The sequence below is a fragment of the Hemicordylus capensis genome, chromosome 5 (assembly GCF_027244095.1).
Source record: "Hemicordylus capensis ecotype Gifberg chromosome 5, rHemCap1.1.pri, whole genome shotgun sequence".
Classification (NCBI taxonomy): Eukaryota; Metazoa; Chordata; class Lepidosauria; order Squamata; family Cordylidae; genus Hemicordylus; species Hemicordylus capensis.
The window spans coordinates 97,202,150-97,221,136 of record NC_069661.1 but is presented as its reverse complement, the minus strand read 5'-3'; the positions used below and the strand labels follow the sequence as shown (position 1 = coordinate 97,221,136).

The following is an 18,987-nucleotide window of genomic DNA, read 5'->3' as shown; positions in this document are numbered from 1 at the left end:
TTCCTCTGCCTCCCACACTGCCTTCAATTCTCCACTGGCACTCAAAGCAGGGTGTGGGTAGATGGGCTGTTTTCTCTCCCATGTGAGAAAGGACACACAGCCCATCTTCTCCCTCCAGCCGCAAGTGCCAGCAATGAAATTGTGGCAGCTGCGCATGTGCCCTGAGCTGTGGAAATCTCCCCTCAGCTGTGAATTCACTAGGTAGAAATATGCAAGCCATATACATTTACAACAGGCAAGCCATAATCTCCCAGCCTCAACCCCTTCATCAGTAATATGAGCTACTAGTGGGCCTGGGCACAGAGCATCTGTGCCTCTAGCTGACCTGCCTCTAGCTGGCCCACCACCGCGGCCGGGCCCGCCGCCTTGCCTCCGCAGCCGGGCCCGCCGCGGCCGGGCCTGCCGCCACCACCTAGCCCGCCGCCTTGCCTCCGCAGCCGGGCCTGCCACCGCCGGGCCTGCCGCCTTGCCTCCGCAGCCGCCCAGCCAGGCAATTCTCCTGCGTGCACCAGGACCAATCAGGCGCCCCCGCAGCCCAGCCAATCAGCTAGGCTGCCAGGATGCATTTTTCCTGGGCACACCCAGGAGGAATATATATATATAGATTATTGACCTACTTTACAGGATACTTGTGTCAATGAGAATGTATGTGAAGCATTTTTGAACACTTTAAAAATGCTACATGAAAATTAATCTGAAAGTGCTTGTTGACATCTGTCCCCAAACTCAATATTTAGATAATTTTGATTATCTAGATCATCTAGAAGTAGTAAGAGATTACTCATTTCCACACTAGATATCTTATTTCTTCATCACGTGAGCTAAAATTTCTTCAAATCTACCTCCTGGAATGAATTCATTGAGGACACACATTTGATCACAAGAAAGATCTATTTCTCAGTTACTTTGTTATTACCAATAAAACAATGACACCAAATATTTTTGTATCCACCATTCCCATTAATGATGCAGCACCCAAATCAACCTTAAATTTAATGATAAAATAGGTTACAGTTTATAATTTCAAGAGAGACTTCGGAATCATAAGTGCTACAAAATCTGTCATTTTCCAATGATGGCCTTTAGGGAAGAATGGAGGGTGGGGTGTTTTATTTTTTTAATCAGAATTTAGTTTTTATATGGAACTAGTTAATTTTGGCCCGTTGAACAACGGGCCCTAGTAACGGCTCTCCTGTCCCCCCGCTGCCATTCCCCCTCCCTCCCTCATTAAGGGCCAAATCGGCCCAGCCACTTGCCCCCGCAGCTTCCGCCGCCGACCAACCGCCCGCCCACCCAGCTGCCGATACCTCCTTGCTCCCGGAACACGTCCTCCGCTTGATCCGCTGCTCGATTAACAGAAGGAGAGAGGTGCTCGCATGCAGAGCTCCACTCTCTTTAAAGTCTCTTCCCGAACTGGCGGTTTGGGCGGCAAGGACGCAAAGCGCCAGTTCGGGAAGAGACTTTAAAGAGAGTGGAGCTCTGCATGCGAGCACCTCTCTCCTTCTGTTAATCGAGCAGCGGATCAAGCGGAGGACGTGTTCCGGGAGCAAGGAGGTATCGGCAGCTGGGTGGGCGGGCGGTTGGTCGGCGGCGGAAGCTGCGGGGGCAAGTGGCTGGGCCGATTTGGCCATTAATGGGGGGGGTCAGCTGGGAGGGAGGGTCGGCGGCATCGGCTGCGGGTGCCTTTTAAAAAACATTTAAGTGGCCTCCGCTCCGCCCCCGGCCTCCGTCTCTTTTGGCCGAGGCAGCGGCTCTGCCGCTGCCTCACCCAGTTTACCCCGGCGCCGGTTTTCCGGCTTCTTCGAGGCGGCCGCTTCTGGCCGCCCAAGATGGCTGCCGGGTACTGGCGAGCGTGTCTCCCTTGCCCTGTTCTGCGCCTGCGCTTCGCGCAGGCGCAGAACAGGGCAGGGAGGCACAGACACACGCTTGGTGTCCGTCCACGGACGGACACCAAGCGTTTTATTAGAGAGGATTGTTGTCTTTCCCAAAACATCACTAAGATTTTTGAGATGCTGCAAAATGCCAACATGAGACAAAACAGCATCTCTTTGCTCTTTACTTCTATTTCCATTATTACAATCATATTGAGTGCAGGTGTCCTAGGAATTAAGTAAAGGCATCTGGAACAGAGGAAGCATAGTTTTGTTCAAAGCCAAGGAAACAGCTGATAGCCAACATTTTCTACTTCATTTCCAGCTGCCTTTAATGATTAGATGCACTATTGTGGCAAAAATGCCACTGCAGAATCAAGACATAGCTGATTTAAAGTTTCACTGAGTCAAAAAGGTAACAACAGGAGGCATTTATAGTGAAAATATTTGCTAGAACAGTTATTAACACCAAAGGGCATGGAAGGAGAGATCTAAACATAACTAAAAGTAATACTTGTACAGGTACTTTTTGGCCCTCTGCTCTCAATCACATCTTTATGGGACCAGCTGTCTCACTCATAGGTCATGTGGTTTTATGTAGATCAGGGCTGCACAACTTCAACCCTCTAGCTGTTTTTGGACTACAACTCCCATAATTCCCAACCACAATGGCCAGTAGCCAGAGATGATGTGAGTCGTTTCCAGCATCTGTAGGAGGGCCAAAGTTGTGCAGCTCTGTTGTAGAGATTAGATTCTGTGTCAGGACAAGGCTATAAGCAACCATACATAAATCTAGATCCAAGGTTAGATGCTGGAGCCAGAGAAGGACCTAACCAGAAGCAGGGAATTTATTTTTATTTTATTTTATTTTATTTATTACATTTGTACACCACCACAAACTTTCATCTCTGGGCGGAATCAAACTGAACTTGAACCCCAAAACTGGTTCAGAACATTTTTTTTTCAGTGAACTGGAACCAAACCTTAACTACAAAAAAGAGGCAACTAGTTCAAAATATTCAACAACCAGGCACTCAGAAAATTCTTTTTAGGGATGAAAACAGATCTTCTCTGCTCCAGCTATGTTTAGAGAAACTATATTTCCTAGTGGGATATTTATTTATTTACATTTATCTCCCATTCTTCTTCCAAGGAGCCCAGAGTGGTGTACTACATAGTTATGTTTCTCCTCACAACAACCCTGTGAAGTAGGTTAGGCTGAGAGAGAAGTGACTGGCCCAGAGTCTCCCAGCAGGTATCATGGCTAAATGGGGATTTGAACGTGGGTCTCCCCGGTCCTAATCCAGCACTCTAGACACTACACCACTCTGGCTCTCTTTGAAAAGAAGAGAATGAGTAGGAGAGATTGGTAGGCAGGACTTAGAACTGGCAGTCTTAGGGATGAGAGGCTTGCTCATCCACAGGGCTGGAAACAACTCCTGCCTGAATCATTGGAGAAGGATGCTGCCAGTCAGTGTAGACAATACTGAATAAGATGGACCAGTGTCTCACTCAGTATAAGGCAGCTTTCTATGTTTCAGTGTTCATATCCTTAAACAGAAGCTGGAAGTTTGTTGTATTTCCTTGGCATTGTAGTTCCTCCTTGCTGCCACTCTACCACTCATCCAAAACAGGGTATTTCCCAGTTTTTTATCCTTAGATTTTGTTTGTGATAACCTTTTTTAAAATATCAAAAATAGAGTTAATTTCTTTCAAATGAAAGTTATCATTGTATTCATTTTATAGCACTACACTGCAAGCAAAAGAGTTCAAAATTGCTCTGTATGAAATGTATCTAAACTGGTTCAAGATCAGCTCAACGTGTCTGAACTGGTTACCAAACCACTTTTTAAAGTTGTATATGAACTGGACCCATCGAGTCCAAGAGACTCCCTGGTATATAGGTGAGTTGTGGACAATGAAGCAGGCTGGTATACGGCTTGAGAATCGTTGGCGGAAAACTTAGAATAAATGTGACCAAACACAAGCTAGAATGTGGATAGAGAGAAATTCTTCTCCCTCTCACATAACACTAGAAGCAGGGGTCATCCCATGAAATTGATTGCCAGGAGGTCTAGGACCAACAAACGGAAGTACTTTTTCACACAACACATAATCAACTTGTGGAATTCTCTGCCACGAGATGTGGTGACAGCCAACAACCTGGATGGCTTTAAGAGGGGTCTGGATAACTTTAAGAGGTTTGGATAACTTTAAGAGGGGTTTGGATAACTTCATGGAGGAGAGGTCTATCACTGGCTACTAGTTGGAAGGCTAAAGGCCACCTCCAGCCTCAAAGGCAGGATGCCTCTAAGTACCAGTTGCAGGGGAGTAACAGCAGGAGAGAGGGCATGCCCTCAACTCCTGCCTGTGGCTTTCAGCGGAATCTGGTGGGCCACTGTGTGAAACAGGATGCTGGACTAGATGGACCTTGGGCCTGATCCAGCAGGGCTGTTATGTTCTTAAGTTCTTAGAGCCCATCTTAGGGCCTATTCTATTTATTATTCATTCATTCATTCATTCATTCATTCAATTCAATTCAATCACGGTGATAGTGGCAAAGAAATCCTACTTTTCTGCCACCATTGTGTCTACTCAATGTCGTCCAGAACAGCTTCTTTGAGTGCTTCAGGGCCTATGTGAGGGTCCCACCTTCAAACAGAGCACCATCAAACAAATCAAACCTTTATTGTTACAATCATTTGACCAGCAAAACACAAAACAAACAGAACCCTGAACAGCCTGCTATGACCAATTTGTGTTACATTTTGCAGATAAAATCGATCGTATCCATTCTGACTTGGATTCCAAGGTTTTTGTGGTACCAGGACTAGATGTTGCAAGTGCACTTGGATGGTTTTCAGATTGTGTTGCCTGAGGAGGTGGATAGGCTGCTTGGAAACCTGAGGCCTACCATATGCATGCTTCACCAACCAGCATGGTGAAGGCTGCTAGGGAGGGACTGGGTTCATGGATGACAGGGCTGGTGAACGCCTCTCTAAAGCAGGTGGTAGTGCCCCTCAGCTAAAGGAGGAGTCATTAGGCCCCTCCTTAAAAAGCCCTCATTCGACCCAGATGATTTAAATAACTTTTAACCAGTTTCTAATCTCCCCTTCTTGGGCAAGGTGTTGGAAAGTGTGGTGGTGTCTCAGCTCCAGGCAGCCGTAAATGAATCTGATTACTTGGATCCTTTTCAGTCTAGCTTCTGACCTGGAAACGGGGCATAAACTGCCTTGGTCACCCTGGTGGATGACCTATGCCAGGAGACAGACAGAGGGAGTGTGACCCTGTTAATTCTCCTGGACCTCTCAGTGGCTTTCAATACCATCAACCATGGTATCCTTGGACGTCTCTCTGGGTGGCAACTTATATATGATGTCTCTGCTCCTACCTGGAGAGTCGTACTCAGAAGGTGATGCTGGGGGATGCTCGTTCCACCCCTTGGCCTATGGGGTGCCACTGGGACCTATTCTATCTGCTATGCTGTTTAACATCTACATGAAACCTCTGGGAGAGGTCATCTGTGGGTGTGGGCTGTGGTGCCATCAGTATGTTGATGTCACCCAGCTCCACCTATCTTTTAAGTCAGCAGACAGTCAGGAAGGCAGTGGATGCTCTGAACCGGGGCTTGGTTTATATCTCTGGGCTGGATATGGGCAAACAAGCTGAAACTTAATCCAGATAAGACAGAAGTGTTCTGGGTTGGTAAAACTGGTCATCCAAGTAATGAGATAAATCTGGTCTTGGATGGGGTCATGCTCCCTCTGAAAGACAGAGCTTGGGGCTATTGCTGGACCCGATGCTGTCCTTGGAAGCACAAGTGGCGGTGGTGTATAGAGGTGCCTTTCACCAGCTATGGCTGGTATACCAGTTGTTACCCAACTTGAAGAAGTTGGACCTCACCTCAGTCACTCATGCTTTGGTAACATCCAGATTGGACTACTGCAATGCACTCTACGTGGGGCTGCCCTTGAAGACGGCTCAGAAGCTTCAGCTGGTTCAAAATCCTACTGCAAGAATGCTCATAGGCGCAAGTCGCTTCATAAGTGTCACATCCATCCTACGGCACTGGTCCACTTCTGGGCTCGATTCAAGGTGCTGGTCTTGAACTTTAAAGCTCTGCATGGTTTGCGGCCAGTATACCTGTCGGACCACATTCGCCCATATGAATCTGCCAGGGCCCTCCACTCCTCCTCTCAGGACCTGCCCATGGCTCCGTCATTAACAGAGACCTGGTTGGCAGGGACTAGAGACAGGGTCTTTTCAGTTGTGGCCCATGAACTCTGGAATGCCTTTCCCAAAGTAGGGATGTGCACAGAACTGGTTCAGAGGGCCTTTATGGGCCTCTGAACTGGTTCAAATGACTGGCGGCTCTGCCAGTTTGAAGTCGGGGGAATGACTTTAAGGGCGTGGTAGGGTGCACTCACCCCTCCTGCCACTTTCCCCCCATTGGTGCTCCATTGTAAACCAGTCCGGTGGGGTGGCAGCATAACTCCCTGCCGCCCTGTCCCATTGTCGGACTGAAATTAAGCGGAAGTAACCGGCACGTGTGTGTGGGCACCGTGCGCTCACTCGCGCGCACGTCGGGCAGGCACACGACATGAACATGCCCGAAGTGCGCATGCGCATCAGGTACTTCCACTTACTTCCAGTCCGATGTAGGGACGGGGTGGCAGGGAGGTATGCTGCCACCCCGCCGGACCGGTTTACAATAGAGTGCCGGTGGGGGTGGGGGTGAGGGGTGAGTGAACCCTTCCCAGCCCTTAAAGTCATCCCTCCTGCCTTCGAACTCCCCCACACTGGTTCTGTGCACATCCCTATCCCAAAGAGCTTCATCATGCTGCTTTCCTCAGTGTTTTTAAAAAACAATTAAACACACATCTTTTTAAAGAGGCTTTAAAATGTTTTATCTGCTCCTTCCTAGTTCTCAGTTTTTAGCTTTTTAAATAAAACTTTTAACTTGAAACTTTTAAATTGTAATTTCAATGTTGGTTTTAACCTGAGCTTTTAAGTTGTTTAACTTAACTTGTTTAATTTTATTAGTCCCATATTTTACATCGTGTCTCTTTTTATTAATGTTGTGAGCTGCCCTGTGCAGTAATGTACTGCAGGGGGAGCGGTATAAATATTTTAAATAAAAACAACAAGGAAGAAGTTCCCATGCAACTTTTAGAAGGGCTTCAGATATTACCTTGCTGTGCAAGAGTCAAATGCACAAAAGCTCTGTGTATCATATTCTTCTTCTACAACACTATTTGTTGTAGAAGTAAAAATACAGCCTTTGCACTTCTCCCATCTGGGAGATGCGTTTGTCTCTTGGGAAGGGAGATGCTAAGGCTGTATGTGGAAACAAGATTGTGTGGAAAAATATGAAGCATGGGGCACTTCCCTATCCTGTTGCTCATGGCTCTACACAAGTTTGCAATAGAGGAGACTGGAAGTAGAGAAAGCAATAAAGAATAAGATGAGAGCCATTCATACTGGACAAAAAGCTGTAGTTGTAACTTCAGTGGAATTTGAAGAAAAGCCAATATTCCAACACAGTCAGGGCTCTGAATCCCAGCCTATCCAAACACATACATCCCACTTCCTCCAACTCATATTTCACAGCGCTAAAGACCTGCCATTATACATTTGAACAAGTTTGTTTGTTTGTTTGTTTATTGTTCGTTTGTTTGTTTGTTAAATTTATATACCGCCTTTCATTAAAGCAATCCCAAGGCGGTTTACAGCAAAAAAATTTAAACACAAGATGGTAAAAAAGACACAATTAAAATATTAAGTGTGGGGGGGTGGGAATTAAACAAATCTGATTAAAATTTTAAAACAAAAGCATAAAAGCAATACAGACCATAAAGAGCAGCAGCAGAGAATCACATAAATTCCAGGGCAAAAAGCCAAGATTTTACACTTTTTCTAAAAGCTGTGATGGAGACCAAGGAGCGAATAGCCACCGGGAGTGCATTCCAGAGTCTGGGGGCAGCAACAGAGAAGGCCACGTCCCAAGTGCATGACAGCCGAGCCTCCCTCATTGTCAGCACCAGGAGCAGAGCCCCCTCAGATGACCTCATCAAGCGGGCAGCAACCCTTGGGAGCAGGCGGACCCTCAGGTATCCCGGGCCCAAACCGTTAAGGGCTTTAAAGGTCAAAAACAGCACCTTGAATTGGACCCGGAAACAAACTGGTAGCCAATGCAGCTCTTTCAGAATGGGTGTGATGTGCTCCCACCAGGCAGCTCCTGATAAAACCCTAGCTGCTGCATTTTGCACTAACTGCAGTTTCCGGATATTCTTCAAAGGCAGCCCCACATAGAGCACGTTACAACAATCCAGCCTTGACGTGACTAAGGCATGGGTAACTGTGGCCAGATCTGCCTTCTCGAGAAAGGGACGCAGCTGGTGCACTAGCCGAATCCGTGCAACGGTACCTCTGGCCACCGCCTCCACCTGAGCTTCCAAAAGCAGAGCTGGGTCCAGTAATACCCCGAAGCTGCGTACTTGCTCCTTCAAGGGGAGTGCAACCCCATCTAGAACCAGTAAAATCACCTCATCCTGATTGGCTCTCCTACTGACCAACATTACCTCCATTTTGTCCGGATTCAATTTCAGTTTATTAGCCCACATCCAACCCATCACGGCTTCCAGCCCCCGATTCAGGACATCCACTGCCTCCCTAGGATCAGGTGACAAGGAGAGATAAAGCTGAGTGTCACCTGCATATTGCTGACAACACAGTCCAAGTCCCTGGATGACCTCTCCCAGCGATTTCATGTAGATGTTAAACAGCATGGGGGACAAGACCGAACCCTGCGGGACCCCACAGGCCAATGGCCACGGAGCCGAGCAGTAGTCCCCCAGCACTACTGTCAGCACTACTGTTATTGTCAGCTTGCCAGTCAAACTATATTGCCTAACCTTTAAAATATACATACACACACACACACACACACACACACACACACACACACACACAATTATTCATAAACCACCAAGCTTCACAGAATAGCACAGATGGCTCATCACCAAATTTTAACAAGCTCAGAGTAATTAAAAGCCAAATTACTTCAAAGAGATTGGTGCTTGACCGAGGGAGAATAATGTAAACTTTTTAAATACTTGCACATGGATGAAAAATGGCTACTGCTATATTCTACATCATAGCTAGATAGTTGTGTATGTAGGGGTGTGCACAGAACCGGTCCGGCACTGGGGTGGGGGGTTCCAATAAAAACAGGGGGGGCCTTACTCACCCCTTCCATCATAGTAACTGTAATTCTTGTAGTAATCGGGCGGCAGGGTGCCGCCGGCTTCAATCTCCCCTGGAGCGGCTCGGGCTCCTCCATTCCTATACGTAACGGGGCGGCAGGATCGCTCCCAGTCCCTGCCGCCCCCTTCAAGCTAAGCCCCCTCGGCTGGCAGCCGCCACCTGCAGCACTCCAAATGTCCCCTGCCGCCCCCTTCTTGCCAAATATCCCCCCATCTCAAGGGGTCGGCAGGAGAACTCTCCTGCCGTCCCCGCTCGCTTTGCCGCTTAGTTGCAAATGGCTTCTAGGAAGCCTTGTGAATTGTGAATTCTCATTGTATCATAGCAAATGAGATTTTTTTTCAATTAGACAACTCTCATGACCCCACTTTCACTTTTTCACACTCTCTATTACTATGAATAATATGAGGAAGTAATCAATTTAGCACACTTCACCTTATGAAGACGAACCTCATAAAAATAAATTCACCAAAATTCACCCCTCTGCCCAATCACTCTTAAATTGGGGATGGGTGGTAGCCTCCACCCATTAGGCACTATCTACCAGCCCACCCCAGTCCTTTGGGGCAGATCCACTTTCTGCCCCCAATCTGCCCCAAAGACACCCAAACTTCAAATATTCCCAAAAAATCAGCCCTCTGCCCAATCCCCCTGAAATTGGGGTGGTAGCCTCCACCCATTAGGCACTACCACCCCACCCCACTCCTTTTGCCCAGATCCCATTCTATGCCCCCAAACTGCCCCAAAGTCACTAAAACTTCAAAAATTCACCAAAAATCAGGACTTCGCCCAATCCCCCTGAAATTGGGGTGATAGACTCTACCCATTGGGCACTACCACCCCACCCCAAAATTTTGCCCCTGGGCCCCTTTTTACCCCCCCAAATCAATTCAGATTCAGATTCGGATTAAATCCGAATCCGAACCGAATCAAGGGTGATTCGGGTGACCCAGATTCGGGCACAAAACAGAACAGGGGTGATTAGGTTCGGGTCTGAGCCGAATCACCCGAAAACCCGAATTGCACACCCCTACTACCTACCACCCAATCCACAAAAGAAATGGGCAAGTAGGTTATTTTTAACAATTGTTTAACCTTTCTCCAGGTTGAAAATTAAAAAGATTTTGGGTTTAACCTTTCTCCAGGTTGAAAATTAAAAAGATTTTGGGGAAAGGTTAAACATTTGTTACAAATTATCTGCTTGCCCATTTCTTTAGTGGGTTGGGTGGTAGGTAACACTCATCATACAACCCACTTTGGTGTCCCTAGGAGCTATCCATGGGGAACAATGGGGTGTCTTGAGTTACCCCATTGTTCCCTAAGGATGGAACAAGCTGCACTCACAGAGTGCATGCACACGAGCTTTGCATTGCAATCTGAAATGCATTTTGCAGTCCTGCCTTAAAAAACACTGCAGAAGCACACAGTAAAAGGGAACCTGTTCCTCCCAACACAGAACACAAATTTCAAACATTCCAAAAATAGCCAAAAAATAATCACTGACCAAGAATTCACTGCCAGCCACAGTGCTTGCGTCGTAACAACATCATTGGCACAAGTTGCTTTCTCACACACAATTATGGTTTTTATGTTACTTCCTAGCATTGCAGCAGCTACAACAGCACCCTTACTTAGCAGCAAGCATAACCATAAGCTCTAGAGCAACTCTAGCCACATTTTGACTGAGTACACCTTGCAATGCAGATTGCAGAGCAGACCAGAGCAGTGAGTAAAGCACAAGTTAGCCTCAAGGCCAGACATGGAGCTCATCACAGCAATCACCAATAAATATTACACACAGAGAAAGACGAGCTGTGACTGCCCATTTCTCGCCACAACACAATCTCATAAACAAAACAAACCACATCTCAAGGAAGGCAGGTAACCAAGTTCTGCCTTTGTCAATCTGAGATCCAGAAAATCCAGACAGTTATAGCAGCAATATCACAGCATATTATATTCTGTGCTGAAAAAAGAAAGCCACAAAATCAAACCTTTCCTTGATTTCTTCTTCCTCTCCTCCTGATGTATCCTATTCATGAGAGGCACACTATAAGGGCTCTGTCTGCCTCCCAGTCCCTTTGAATACATTTTGAATTATAAATTCCTTCTTTTGTGTGCCTCCTCCCTCCTGCCAGCCAATGGGGACACAGTGGCCCATGACAACACTCGATTTGCATAACAAGCCAACCAAGATTCAAGCAGATCACAAGCCAACCAGAAGCCAGTTCCAGAAAACCAATCAGTAAGGGAAAAACAGGCCTCCAAAATGGCGCTTGAAACATCAAAACATTTTCACCGAAACAGGGTTATTCTGCTCCAAGCTCAAAACAGACTCTTTATTTAGAGGGTGTTCTGTTTCATGCTCCAGACACTTGAAATGGCCCATTTTAAGTCACAAGGTTTCACCATTCAACCATTCTGCACATCCCTAATGTGTAAGTGTGCACTCACTCACAGGCTTACCCATGCTCATCTTGATTGGCAAATTTTCTCTGCTTGCAGCTTCCACCAGATGTCTCCGAACTTCCATCACAGCTTCTTTGTGTTTGAGATTCATTAAGGACTCCCACAGAGCTTTAGCCGCTGGATCACTGGGGGGAGGGGGGAACAGCCAGGTTTACACAAAACATCTGTTAAAAAACAAATAGGCTTCTTCGAGCTTATTAAGTTCTACAGTGTTGGTAGCCTACTTATTTTCAAACATAGAAATAAAGCTCAACTTTTTTTAAAAAGCCACTGTGTCTTTAAACCATGGATACCAAAGGGATGGTAAAGTGACTTAGCACAATGACCAAATAGATCTTTGGATTTAGTCAACATCGTTACCACAAAATTGTAATTAGAACAGTGAAAAGATTTTTCAAGCAATCACTAAAAATGGCATACACCACAAAGGGTATCAAGAAGGATCAACACAGTAGGTTATTTCTTTATTCACAACATATTTCTTAATCACAACAATTTACTAGAACTTTTCTTGTAAGCCTTCCTTCTCAAACATATACATACTTTCTAAAGCTAGAGCTCTTAGGTTGTGAAATAAATACAAGCAATCTACGTGCAGGGTTGGTACATGTATAATATTGTGTGAAAGTGCTAGACCTTTGTCTAGTCACCGTGGCCCAATTCAGTCATATTATGGTTTGTTGTTATGATAATGAGCTGTGGTAAGCTTTGAGTTCATGCACTCCTCTCTCCTTTCCCCTTCTTAGCATGGGAGGCAAGGAGGCTAGAAGCTTCCACTTCTAATTTCCAACAAAAAGTAGTTTGCCATTTTGTCCAAATGTGGCAAATGGTTGCTTATGCAAACCTTAGTTGTTTTCAAAGCAGGATCTCTTAATTTAAATCAGTTACATTTGAGGTGAAGCTAGAGAACCATGTTTGATTTCTACATCAGAAAATTCAACTGAGGTCTCACTTTTCTGACATAAATTTATACTCTAGATTTCTGAATGATCCTGAAACCAGTGTGAGAGTCATTATAAAGATCTAGAAAACTACAGCAGAGGTACCAGCAGGGATTCCAACCGGCAAACTTCTGCTGTTTGTTTGTTTGTTTGATTGATTGATTGAAACATTTACTATACTGCCCACTCCGGGTGATGTAAAATCAGGGACTGACAAAAGGGCCATCTGAAATGATCTAACAGGACAGGATGTAACTGGATAGGAGAGGTGGTTCTGTAGGTAAACAGATGCCAAGCCCCGCAAGGCTCTGAAGGTAAGAACCAGGACTTTGAATTGAATTCGGAAGCGAATGGGTAACCAGTGCAGTGACAGCAGGAGAGATGTTACCCTGTCATATCTTTTAGCACCCATGAGTAGGCAAGCCGCTGCATTCTAGACCCGCTGAAGCTTCCCGATCAGTTTCAAAGGTAACCCTACGTAAAGCATGTTACAGTAATCTAAGTGGGAAATGACAAGGGCATGAGTCACTGTCATTAGTGCCTGCCGATCAAGAAAAGGGAGTAATTGGCAAACCAGATGAAGCTGGGCAAATGCACTTCTAGCCACAGCCTCCACCTGTTCAAGCAGGAGGCATGAGTCCAAAAGAACCCTCAAGTCACGGACAAGCTCCTTTGGGGACAGCACTACCCCATCCAAAAAAAGGTTCAAGCCTAACTGCTGTCCGGTACGAGGACTGAGTAAGAGCAGCTCAGTCTTAGTGGGGTTTAGTCTGAGCTTATTTTGAGTCATCCAGATCTTAACAGCTTCGAGACATCGAGCAAGCACAAAAATAGCATCCCCAGCATGGTCTGGGATGGTACTATACAGCTGGGTATCATCAGCATATTGATGGAATCTCACTCCAAACTGGCGAATGACCTGACCCAGCGGCTTCATATAGATGTTAAAAAGGATAGGGGCAAGAACTGAATCCTGGGGAACTCCATAAAAGAATGACCATGGGTCAGAACACCTGTCCTCAATGCATACCGACTGGATACGCCCGCTAAGGTATGAACGGAACCACTGTAAAACAGAGCCCCCGATACCCAACCCATGCAGGCGGTCAAGAAGGGTAGCATGATCAATAGTGTCAAATCCACTGAGAGATCTAAAAGGACCAAGAGAGGGACACTACCCTGTTAATCAGTGGTGCAGTGGGGTCTTGAGGTAGCAAGCATGAATTGTCCCTTTGCTAAGCAGGGCCCCTGGTTTACATCTGAATGGGAGACTAGAAGCACTGTAAGATATTCCCCTCAGGGGATAGGGTCACTCTGAGAAGAGCATCTGCCTGTAGGTTCCAAGTTCCCTCCCTGGCATCTCCAAAATAGGGCTGAGAGAGACTCCTGCCTGCAACCTTGGAGAAGCCGCTGCCAGTTTGGGTAGACAATATTGAGTTAGATAGACCAATGGTGTGACTCAATATATGGCAGCTTCCTATGCTTCTTTGTTCCTAAGAAGCATGTGAGGATCTGCATAGCAGAGTAGCCGGAACTTATGACAAGCACCGTTTGCTTTGACAGAATCTATGAAGTGGTTCATTTTGGGCAGCGGGGGTGGGGGGGAGGGAAGGGATTAGGGAACGATTTAGCCTTTTATCCTGCCATGCTCTACCATGCTGACCATGTTTTCAGCAGGAAGGGGTTTGTGTCTGTGCGCGCCTCTGTCTGTGTGTGTGTGTGTGTGTGTGTGTGTGTGTGTGTGTGTGTGTGAATGAGAGAGAGAGAGAGAGAGAGAAGGGGGGAGATTAGTGGGGATCTGACTCCTTGATCAGGGTGAATAATTTCCAAGGTTTGAACAATACTACAATCTCCTAACAGGCCTTCCCCTATCTCTTTAGCTGCATGTAAGTGAAACAAGACAACTCTTGAAAGCATTGGAAGCTAAAATCAAGCTGTGAATTGATTCCAAGCTGTGAATAATTTGAGGATGTTCTCCAAGCTGTGAAGTTCTCTAGGAAGACTTTTTCTCTGAAAGAGATATACCCCAAAAGTCTGACATGTTTAATGCACAGTATAACCAAATACTTCCCCAAACATCAAGGATATTTTTCAGTCTAAAATATGCTTTATCAGTTTACAGATTGGTCTTGCCTTCAATTCATTTCCCCCCACCTCCCAATGAAATGTCAGTTAGCAATAAAGCATTGCACATATATATGTCTTGGTGTGCAACAAATATCAATTGGAGTTTGCTGGAAACTAAAAGGAAACTCTAATCTTAAAATAAACTGCAGTTTTGTTTTTAATGTAGAACAGGAATGCACAACTCAAATGCCCCAGTGGGCCAGAACCAGCTACAACTTAGCATGCAGAGGCCAAGGTCAATTTTCAGTGCATTATTAATTAATATTATTTAAAATATTAATGAAAACAATTATTAGTTACTTATGGATCTTTTCACCTGACAAGGGACCCACAATTTTAACCATGGATAGTAGCTATAAAATAGACGACCCTGTCTCTGCTCAGTCAATGAGGCACCTGGAGTGTATGCCAGTCCCAAACAAATACCAAGTTCTGTCCTCTCCCTCAATCACAGTTGCTTTCAGGCTGCAGGCCTAGGCATCCAGTCCTAGAGCTCTTCATGACTTCTGCTGCAGGATATTCCTACCTGGGGGCCAACCAAAGTGTACCTGCCGGCCAGATCTGGTCCCCACCTTATGCTGTGCAGGCCTGGAGTAGTAGTAGTTTAGATATTGAACCATGTGAATGACTCAGTGAAATGGGATGTAGAAAATGATCCTGGGAAAATATAAATCATAGGCTACGTAGTTTGAGATTTCAGTATGAAGCAGCCAATATCTGACATAAGAACAGCCCTGCTGGATCAGGCCCAAGGCCCATCTAGTCCAGCATCCTGTTTCGCATAGTGGCCCACCAGATGCTGCTGGAAGCCACAGGCAGGAGTAGAGGGCATGCCTTCTCTCCTGCCATAATTCCCCTGCAACTGGTTCTCAGAGCCATCCTGCCTTTGAGACCGGAGGTGGCCCACAGCCCTCTGACTAGTAGCCACTGATGGACCTCTCCTCCATGTAGTTATCCAAACCCCTCTTAAAGCCATCCAGGTTGTTGGCTGTCACCACGTCCTGTGGCTGAGTGTTCCACAAGTGGATCATGCGTTGTGTGGTACTTCCATTTGTTGGTCCTAAACCTCCTGGCAATCAATTTCATGGAGTGACCCCTGGTTCTAGTGTTGTGTGAGAGGGAAAAGAATTTCTCTCTCTCCACTTTCTCCAAACCGTGCATGATTTTATAGACCTCTATCATGTCTCCCCGCAGTCGTCTTTTTTCTAAACTAAAAAGCCCCAGGTGTTGTAGTCTTGCCTCATAAGAAAGGTGCTCTAGGCCCCTGATCATCTTGGTTGCCTTCTTCTGCACCTTTTCCAGTTCAGCAATGTCCTTTTTACGATGTGGTGACCAGAATTGTATGCAGTATTCCAAGTGTGGTCGCACCATAGTTTTGTATAAGGGCATTATAATGTTAGCCGTTTTATTTTCAATCCCCTTCCTAATGATCCCTAGCATTGAATTTGCCTTTTTCACAGCTGCCGCACATTGAGTCGACACTTTCAACGAGCTGTCCACCACGACCCCAAGATCCCTCTCCTGGTCAGTCACCGACAGCTCGGATCCCATCAGCATATACTTGAAGTTAGGGGTTTTCGTCCCAATGTACATCACTTTACACTTGCTAACATTGAACTGCATTTGCCATTTTGTCGCCCACTCACCCAGTTTGGAGAGATCCTTTTGGAGCTGCTCACAATCCATTTTGGATTTCACTACCCAGAAGAGTTTGGTATCATCTGCAAATTTGGCCACCTCACTACTTACCCCGGCTTCTAGATCATTGATGAATAAATTAAAAAGCATCGGTCCCAGTACAGATCCCTGGGGGACCCCACTTCTTACTTCCCTCCATTGTGAAAACTCTCCATTTATACCTACCCTCTGTTTCCTGTCTTTCAGCCAGTTAGCAATCCACACATATACTTGTCCCCTTATCCCATGACAGCTAAGTTTCCTCAAGAGTCTTTGATGAGGAACTTTGTCAAAAGCTTTTTGGAAGTCCAGGTAGACTATGTCAACTGGATCACCTTGACCCACACACTCATTGACACCCTCAAAGAAGTCCAAAAGGTTGGTGAGGCATGATTTACCTTTGCGGAAGTCATGCTGGCTCACTGCCAGCAGGGCCTGTTCTTCTATGTGCTTTACAGTTTTATCCTTGAGGATGCTTTCCATCAATTTGCCTGGAACGGACGTTAGTCTAACCGGCCTGTAATTTCCCGGATCCCCCCCTGGCTCCCTTTTTGAAAATCGGTGTTACATTTGCTACTCTCCAGTCTTCTGGTACAGAGCCCGATTTCAGGAATAAGTTGAAAATTTTAGCAAGGAGGTCGGCAATTTCACGTTTGAGTTCTTTGAGGACTCTTGGATGGATGCCATCCGGCCCTGGTGATTTGTTAGCTTTCAGTTTTTCCAGACAGTTTAGTACATCATCTCTTGTCACTTCTATCTGACTCAGCTCTCTAGCTGAGGTATATGCTCAGTATCTCTAGATATCTCTCTAGGTATACAGGTGAAACTCGGAAAATTAGAATATCGTGCAAAAGTCCATTAATTTCAGTAATGCAAATTAAAAGGTGAAACTGATATATGAGACAGACGCATTACATGCAAAGCGAGATAAGTCAAGCCTTAATTTGTTATAATTGTGATGATCATGGCGTACAGCTCATGAAAACCCCAAATCCACAATCCCAGAAAATTAGAATATTACATGGAACCAAGAAGACAAGGATTGTAGAATAGAACAATATCGGACCTCTGAAAAGTATACAGTGTACTGTGCTTGATTGGCCAGCAAACTCGCCTGACCTGACCCTATAGAGAATCTATGGGGCATTGCCAAGAGAAGGATGAGAGACATGAGACCAAACAATGCAGAAGAGCTGAAGGCCGCTAATGAAGCATCCTGGTCTTCCATAATACCTCATCAGTGCCACAGGCTGATAGCATCCATGCCACGCCGCATTGAGGCAGTAATTGCTGCAAAAGGGGCCCAAACCAAGTACTGAATACATATGCATGCTTATACTTTTCAGAGGTCCGATATTGTTCTGTTCTACAATCCTTGTCTTATTGGAGACAGATGCAAAGAACTCATTTAGCTTCTCTGCAACCTCCATATCCTCCTTAATAATCCCTTTCACTCCCTCGTTGTCTAATGGACCAACCGCCTCCCTGGCAGGTTTCCTGCTAATGATGTACTTAAAGAAGTTTTTATTATTCCCCTTGATACTTTTGGCTAAATGTTCCTCAAACTCTCTTTTTGCCTCCCTTATTGTCACCTTGCATTTTTTTTGCCAGAGTTTGTGTTCCTTTCTGTTCTCTTCATTTGGACAGGCCTTCCAATTTCGGAAGGAAGTCTTCTTCCCTTATATGGCTTATCTCTGCTTATCTCTGGCATGTTTCATTATTAAGTCTATGTCCTAGCCAAACTAATATGCATCACAAGGATCATGATAACAGACCACCAAAATATAGCCTTGCCTGTCACCTACCTAAATTTCCAAAATTTCATAAGACTCTAGTGTGAGTAAGAAACAGGACCCAAGTCAGCGTTCTCCAAACGGGAGAGGGTTGATCCTTAATTGTAATAAAAGCAAGGACAGAAAACTGGTGTGGATCCTATAACAACGATTTCTCTGAGTACAATAATTTACTTTCACCCATATAAGTGAATGATTGCCATTCATCCCTATGGCAACCAGACAGTGAGTAAATAATCCTGCCCATTAACTGACAGAGGAACGGGTCTCACGATCAGGGAGACCTGGTTTAGGGTGCTGAGCGGGCAGGGAGCCCTGGGTGGCCGGATCAGCCGCCTACACGATGGCTGGCTCCGAGACGGAGCTGGCGGGGGCTGGGGAGCTCGGGGGCCAGGCGGCCCCCAGAAGCCCCAGTATGCCCTGCGTGAGTGTGCAGGGCATACTGGGGAGACCCCCGAACCGGGAGGCTGCTTTTAACCCTCCCAGCCAGGGGTCTACTCATGAGTAGCAATGGCACGGACCCACGCCACGGCTACTCACAAGCAGATAGCCCGGGTTTGCGGAGCACTCGCTCCGCAAACCCGGGCTAAGGGGCTGGCTACAGGAGCGGGTTAGCCGCTCCAGAACCACTGGGCTCGGCTGCAAGCCCGATGGTTTTTACGATCACAAAAATCGGGCTAGGATTTTCCTAGCCCGATTTTTGTGATCATAAGAATAGCCCCAGTGAGTGGCGTGGCTTCCATCAGCAAGTACCCTGGGAAGAGCATATGCAGGTCCTCCCTTCACTCACACCCTGCCCATGGTGGTGCTGAGTGGGTCAAAAGAAAAAACTGGGACTGACTTCCT

At 46.1% G+C, this 18,987-nt stretch overlaps 1 protein-coding gene across 1 annotated transcript in view; it reads right to left on the bottom strand.

Annotated features, from left to right (window-relative positions):
• SCFD2 (sec1 family domain containing 2) overlaps positions 1-18,987 on the bottom strand; it is a 299,733-nt gene that overhangs the window by 233,454 nt on the left and 47,292 nt on the right. The window contains exon 3 of the mRNA XM_053258322.1: positions 11,601-11,728. Coding sequence (XP_053114297.1) covers positions 11,601-11,728 — 128 coding nt within the window. The remainder of the gene's footprint in view (positions 1-11,600; positions 11,729-18,987) is intronic.